Source organism: Apteryx mantelli, unplaced genomic scaffold (assembly GCF_036417845.1).
Source record: "Apteryx mantelli isolate bAptMan1 unplaced genomic scaffold, bAptMan1.hap1 HAP1_SCAFFOLD_62, whole genome shotgun sequence".
In the NCBI taxonomy this organism is placed as follows: Eukaryota; Metazoa; Chordata; class Aves; order Apterygiformes; family Apterygidae; genus Apteryx; species Apteryx mantelli.
In genome coordinates this window covers 127,978-135,186 of record NW_027118791.1, presented here as the reverse complement: position 1 = coordinate 135,186, position 7,209 = coordinate 127,978, and the positions used below count along the sequence as shown (strand labels likewise).

General features: G+C 62.9%; 1 protein-coding gene across 1 annotated transcript; it reads right to left on the bottom strand.

The window, feature by feature from the left end:
* Nucleotides 1-415: 415 nt before the first annotated feature.
* Nucleotides 416-5,976, bottom strand: LOC136996624 (maestro heat-like repeat-containing protein family member 7). Its single transcript, XM_067317512.1, has 14 exons — nucleotides 5,884-5,976; nucleotides 5,295-5,444; nucleotides 4,943-5,097; nucleotides 4,702-4,849; nucleotides 4,257-4,447; nucleotides 4,031-4,168; nucleotides 3,582-3,696; nucleotides 3,100-3,240; nucleotides 2,705-2,881; nucleotides 2,055-2,210; nucleotides 1,623-1,724; nucleotides 1,118-1,220; nucleotides 873-932; nucleotides 416-597 (listed from the first exon to the last, which is right to left on the bottom strand). Exons 1-14 carry the CDS (start codon nucleotides 5,974-5,976, stop codon nucleotides 416-418), a joined length of 1,911 nt encoding a protein of 636 aa, XP_067173613.1.
* Nucleotides 5,977-7,209: the final 1,233 nt, after the last annotated feature.

Here is a 7,209-nt window from a genome sequence, read left to right as displayed (position 1 = left end):
TTTACACACGCCTTAGAACAAGCTGCTTACAAGCCAGCTATAGCACAAGCTTTCCTCTGCTGTGGCAAATGGGGAACTCGAAGACCTGAAGGCCTGCTCCAACTCTGGAGTCTAACGTAAAGGCAGAAGCTGTCAAAGAAAGGCAGAGCACCGTGTTTACGCTACTGTGGCTCAATGAGGCTCGAACAGGCTATGGAGAATTCACACAAGCACTTCATTTGGCACATGTAAGGATGCAGTGCCTGCAGCAGAGGGGCAATAGGCGACGTGGGGACGTCCTGCCGCGCGCTCGCTCGCCGGCTGTCTCGCTCGCTGACGCAGGCGGAGCTGCTGGGAATGAGCCAGGCTCTCCGGCACTCTCGAGGGCCCCAGTGGGCAGAGCACCCTGGGATGGGAAGTGCTGCTCTTGCTCTGCTCAGAGAGCACTGTCTCGCGGAGGCGGGTGCCACCTCCTCCATGCTCTCCGGAGCCGGTAGCACAGCGTTCGAAGGGTGAATCCCGACGGTGCCTTTTCCCGTGGCGCTCTCAGGATCAGGATGGTCTGAACTGCCAGAGACCAGACGTAGGGGCTGGTGTCACTCACCACGCTTTGAAGGGCTGACATAGAAAGGAAGAGAGAAGAGATAAAACCCCTGTGTCTGCAGAGACCCCAGGCATGCCCCCTGGGCAGGGCCAAGCCCAAGCAGCCCTTGCCCTTGCCAGCAGGCAGAAGGGAGGACTAATGGGTCAGCTGGAGAAAGAGGCAGTTCACAAATGCCCCAAATGCCCCGGAAATAGTCTCCCTCTCCCGGTGCAGGGCAGCAGATTGGAGCTCGCTACCCAGGCTCTGCCCTCCTCCGTGCTGGAGCTAACACCACACTGGCCCCACTCACCCTTGCAGATGTCCTGCAGCTTCTCCTCACCCTGCTCGCTCATGTGCCGTCCGACGAGCCCTAGGTGCACACAGCCCGTCGCAACCCCCGCTGTGGGCACGCAGCCCCCGGGGCAGCCAGGCCCTGCATGAGGCAGCCGGGGCTCCGGCAGCCCCGCAGCTGCTTCTCGCTGCCAGCGCAGCAGCCAGGGCTGGGGCCAAGCTGCCCTGCGACAGAGAGGGAGCCCAGCAGGGGCTGTAGCTCACCGAGGAACCTCACGGCCACCTCCTGCAAGCACTCCTGTGGGCTCTCCAAGTAGGGCAGGCTCTGCCACAGGTATTCCTCTGCTCTGCTCCTGTCCCTCACCAGCTGCACAGAGCACAGGGGCCAGGGCTTGGTACACACCTTCACCACCCAGCCAGGCCAGTCCCTCCTGCCAGGGCCACCTGCCCTTACTTGCCGTGCCAGGACATTCGTGGCTCCTGGCCAGGAGCCATGTGGCACCAAGGTTCGGAGGGAGCAGAGGGCAGAGCGCTCCCCAGGCAGGCTGAGGTGCCATCCTGCTAGCAAGGCCCAGCTGGGCCAGGGGCTCTTTCTGCATCCTGGGGGCAGTGAGGGGACAGGGCCCTGGAGAAGAGCCTGCCGGGGCAGTGTGCTGGAGGAAGGGCAGTGCACGTGCAGCTCCAGAGCCTGCAGCAATGGGTTGGCAGGGGGGCAAGGGTGGCAGGCCTTGTGTGGGCCAGGTCTTGGGGACTTTGGGGCTGTCCTTACCAGGCACTTGCCAATCTGCCATGTCTGTGCTGTCTCGAGCAGGTGCCTGAGCTGCTCCCACTTCAGGAGCTTAGCAGCGCTGAGGAGGGCTTCCCGAGAGGCCTGCAGAGCAGCAGAGACTGGGAGATGCCACTGCAGCCCAGGCGGGAGATCCTGCATCCCCCGCACCTTGGCAAGGCTCAGAGCCTTTGCCAGCCCGTTATGGGAAGCTGCATCTGAGCAGCGAGTTGGGCTCTGACACCCTGGGCAGAGGCGTGGGGCAACCACCATCTCAGGGCAGCAGAAGCCAGCTCGCCAAGGCCCTGGCCTAGCATGCCTGCAAGGACAGCTGGGAAGCCCCTAGGGACGCCAGTGTTGGGGCCTTGCTGGGCATACCTGGCCAACAGAAAAAACAATCCGGGCCCCACACAACCAACCAATGTGGCCACACACCTGCGCCACGCTTGGGATCTCCTCATGCGCATGGATGAGCAGTGGGAGCAGGCTGCTGTGCACGTGCTTCCTCATCTGCTCTTGCTGGCTGCCCACCACAATCGCCATCACATGCTGGAAGAGCTGGATGGAGAGCTCTCGCACACGAGCAGCCTCCTGTGGGGAAGGAAGATGGGAGGACCTCAGCAACGGCTGCTCCAAGCCCATGGTGAGCAAGGGGGGGGGTCAGCGTGGCTGCTGTGCAGATGCCTGCTTCTGCCTCTGCCTCTGCCTCTGCCCCGAGGAGCTGCGGGCCAGATCGGCCACCAGCACAAAATGGCCCCCGCCCCAAGACGTGCAACACGGCGGGTTTCTCTAACAACTTGCAGCCAGAGAGAGCCCAGCCGTGGAGGTGCCTGTGCCCAGAAGGGCTGCTCTGGCCCTGGCCGCACTCCCACCAGACACCTCCTGGCCGACTTGCAGAGGAGCTCCCCTGGCAGACGTGTGGAAGAGGAGATGGGGGCCAGCCCTCGGCATCGGCTCCTGGGCTCATCCTACCTGCTCAAGGTCCCAGAAACGGGCTGCTGCAGCGTGAGGCCCCATCCCTGGGCCACGCGCCTATGCCCCCAGAGCCACACCAACAGAGCCCCTGCCTTTCCCGCCAGCCTTACGTCATCAAAGAGTGGCCGGAGCTCCTCAGCAAGCTGCAGGCCGATGGCGCTGGCCCTCTTCCTGTCCACGAGATGGAGCACGTGGCTGAGGATGGTGAGGGCCTTGGTGCAGAAGTTGCTGTCAGCACCCTGCAGTCGCTCCATGAGTGCGGGCAGCAGGTCTTGCAGACTTCTTGCCTACATGAAACACAGAAGGCCCCTTCTGTGAAGCAAGGGATGACTGCATTGGCACGAATGCTCTGGCTGTAACACTCTGCAGCTACGGGCCGGCAGGGCAGGTGGAAGCAGCTCCCCCAGCTCTCAATTCCTGCCGCTGCCTTTCCCTCCCACTGCCTTTCCCTCCACCTCCAGCCCCAGGCCGCTGGCCTGACTTTGCCCGGCTGCCCCCTGCTCACTGTTTGCCGTCTCTCAGAGAGCGTGACAAGGCCTGCAATCACCATCTCACGCATCGCCAAGCTCTGGTTGCACAGATGCAATTGCAGGAAGCCCAGGACATCCTCGTCAATCTCCTGCTCAAAGTCCGTGCAGTTCAGCAGCTGAAAGACACGCAGCTGCAGAGTGAGCGAGCAGCAGAGCCAGCAGCACTGCCCGTGTCCTCTGAACCATCTGCAGCCTCTCGCTGTTGGGCCTTTGTGAAGCGGTTGAATGTAGAGAGCTGGCGCAAAGGGTGCATGGCCTGCAAGTGGTTATGAGCATTACACCAGCAGAAATGGCCTCTTGGCGGGAATGAGCCCAGGCTGGGGTGGCTGAGGGGAGCCCAGCTGCCGCGGGAGAGCTGCCCAGCTCCACTGACCAGCAACCTGCCCCCTGGCCCATGGGGCAGGGAGCCCAGTGTTTGCAGGCACCGCCCAGAGGCACCGCTTGCCACCAGGCCCACCTCGGTGAAGACAGCCATGGCGGCGATCTCCCGCTGTTTGTCTCTGCAGCTGAGTACCGCAACCACGTGGTCAAACACCCAGGCACACTCGTCGGCCGCGTTCATCCACAGCTCCCTGGCCGGGGAAGGGAGAAGGCGCTGTGGGCATGGAGCTGGGCAGGCAAACCTCTTTGGGCCTGTGCTGCCAACTCGAGCCGTCGTCCCGCAGGCCAGGCCCCGCGGGGCAAGGCCGCCTTTGTGCTCAGCTCCAGCAGCCGGTGGCGTTGGCTCGAGCAGCGGCGGCCTTTCCCCACCACACCTTGCGCTCAGAAACCTGCTGTCTCACCCAGTCACCCTTGTTTCGGTGAGAGAGCGGAAAAGCACCCTTGCTACACCAAAGTCGTGGCCTTCCGGCACTCTGTCTCCAGGGCAGAAACGCTGGGGCAGACGAGGATGAAGGTGGCTCTCACCTAGTCAGCAAAGTGACTCCTGTGTGGTAGGTCTCCATGCTCATAAGCATGTCCCAGCCCCCCTGCCTCTCGACGGAGTCGGCCAGATGGGCATAGTCAGCACGGCAGAGCAGAGCTTTCATGGCCTGCACTGCGCTCCTGCATGTAGAGCAAAGGCGGGTCGCACACAGAAGCCAAGCCTGGGCTCTGCGCCCACGGCAGAGACCGGGGGAGAGGGACGGAGCACCTGACGGGGCTGACTGGAGGACACTCGTCTTCCTGGCTGCACATCTGGCTGTAGTCTTGGAGGTCCTGCAGCGTGTACTCCATGCTGAAGAAGATCTGGAAGAGCACCGCTAGGTAGAGCTGGGGGAAAATTAACTGCACCGGCACTTTGCTGGAGGGCAGCCGGAGAATCTCGTTCAGGGCCCTGATTGCCTGCAGAAAACACCCAGAGACAGCTCTTGCTGCAGAGAGATCACCTAAGCCAAGGCAAGCCACGCCAAGGCAAGCCAAGGCTCCCGTTTGTAACGCCAGCAAACGAGCCTTCCTGGGCCAGAAGGAAGGCCCCCCGGCAGGCCTCCTGGACCCTGCAGGTGGTCCTGGGCTCCCGGCCCCAGGCCGGGCAGCCTGCTCTGGCCAGGCTGTGCAGCCCTGCGCAAGGCTGAGTGAGGCCTCGCCTGGAAACTCACAGTCAGCGGAAGGATGTAGCTGTCGTTCGGCATGAAGCTGGCCCGCCTGAGCAGTGGCTGGTCCCACAGCCAAAAGAGCAGCTCCTTCAGCACCTCCTCTGCAGGGCAGTGCTCGGAGACCAGCATCCTCCACATGGCCCCGGCAACCCTGCAGGCCCAGAGCACGCCGTCAGGGGGGCTGCCTCGACCTGCAAGAGCCCCGGAGCTCCGGAGCTGTCCTCCAGGCTGGCAGGCCCCGTACCCGTCACACAGCAGGGAGGTGTTCAGCAGGCCCTCAACCACCTGATCAGGGTCCAAGCAGGCCATCTGGAAAAGGGTCCTGTTCAAGATGGCCTGGAGCGACGCCTCACTGATGCCCCTCAGCTTCTTGTGGATGCTGCTCACCACCTGTGGCACCTGGAGGGGGCACGGGTGAGAGCGGGACCGCCATGGGAGTGTAGCAATTACCCCAGGTGCCACTGAGAACTGCTTCCTTCCCATCGCTCTTTGCAGGCCTCAAAGGCTGTCGGGTGCCTGAGAGCCCTGGCCTTCACTCAGGGGGCTCAGAGCCCAGAGGACACGAGCACAGGACAATGCGGCTGCAAGCTGCTTACCCTGTCCAGCTCAGAGTCGGGGTCTCTCAAGACCACCTCCATCATGCGGGCAACCACCTCGGTGTCCGAGACCCTTGGGTCTGTCATGCCCTCGATGGTTGTCAGGAGGAAGTGTGTCCTCTCGGAGGGGAAGAGAAAGCTCCCAAACACCTGTGGGAGGAAAGACCCGTGGCACTGAGCACACACGCTGAGGAGCTGAGAGAGTGGCTTGCGAGAGAGCGAGCGGAGCAGCGCTGGCACAGTGCCCCCGGGAGAGCCGGGTGCGGGGCCTGTGCTAGGATGCGCTGACTGCAGCCTGGGGGCAGTGGGCAGCGAGCTGCTGGGGTGCAGGTGGATGGCTGGGGTCAGGGTGACGGTGTGCTGGCCCTACAGGGAAGCAGAGCATGCTGGTGGCCAGGACAGCTGGAGCTGCTGCTCTGCCACTGGCACAGCGCCTTTGGCTATGCCAGGCTCAGGGAGAGTGGGACACCCCTGCGCCCAAGGCCTGGGAGGCTGCCATGCCAGCCCCACTGATCAGGGATCCATTTGTTCCTGCAGGCCTCCTGCCAGCCCTGTGGCCAAGAATGCCAGCAAGGGAGGAGCTTCTCACCGTGCTCTTGTCAGTGGCGTTGCTGGGCCAGAAGGTGTTTGGGACTTCCCACTGCCACTTCATCTCTGGAGGCACTGGATTGTCAGCCGCCATCTTTCTACCTGCGCAGGAGGGGAAACAGAGCAGTCAGGAGGAATGATGGCGAGTTGGAGATGGCAGACCGAAGGCATCCAAGAGAGCTCTGTGGCTTGCAGAGAGGGGCTCTCACTACTGTGTGGGCAGCAGAGAGCCTCCTAGGGAGGACGTGGGCTTATTTCCAGGTGGCAAAGGGGAAATTGCCTATTAGGATGCAGAAAGGCAGAAGAGTTTGCTCTCTCTTCCTGCTCTGAAGCAGAACAGCAGCCCTGGGAGGCTGCTGCCACAGGCTCTCCAGTCTGCTGGTTTTCAGCACAGTTCCTAAACCACTGCTGCAAGGGACATAACAGCTCTGGGTCCCGTCAGCGAGGTGCCTGCCGTTTTTGTTTTTCACATGGCCGAGGCAACGTGGCGCGCCTTGCCTAGCCTTGCTTGGGCTGCGGTGTCTGGAAGGCGCCAGCCCGCCCCAGCTTCTCTTACTCCATCGCAGCAGAATGACCCTGTAGAAATCGTGAAGTGCCTCTGCCGCCCCATGGCTGATCTCCTGGTCTTCCTCGGCGCAGCACAGCGTGAGGTGCCCCATCAGCTGCCCCAGGAAGTCCAAAGGCCTCTTTTGGGAGAGGAAAGGGCTGGCACTGCTTCCTCCACAGCTGGGCGAGTCCTGGGGGGAGGCAGGAAGGCCTGGTAGCAAGGCTAAGCTGCGGCAGCGGGCACCAAAGGCCTGTGCCCTACACAAGAGCGGGCCCAGGCCTGAGTGCCACATGAGCCAAAGCTTTGGAGGCCTCTGGCCAGCCCTGCTCCCAACAGTGACCAGTGGGGTGCAGAGCTGTGTGTCCCAGCCTGCCCGCCCCGGCACGCTGCCAGGTCTGTTGCCCAGCCAAGGGCAACCTGCCCTCCCTTTGGGCAGCCCCCAGAGCTGGCATGTGGCAGCCATGACAAGGCGAGGAGCACGCTGCCTCCCTGCCTTGCCTTGCAAGGCTTTTGACTGCCGTCCCTGCGAGCCCATGCCACTGAGGGGCCTAAAGAACGAGTCAGAGCTTGGGTCTTCCCCCAGCCCGCGGCTCCTGCACATGCACACTCATCCTTCCCACGGCTGACGGAGTGCCTCCTTCTGCTCCCGCTGGCCTCCCCGTCCCCAAGAGCACATCAAGCCAGGTGCCCTCTCCTCCTGCCTGAGCCTGCCTGAGCCTGCCTGAGAGGAGGGTCGCCCACGGCCTGGAGCCACCCGCTTACCTCCAGCAGAGAAGAGCT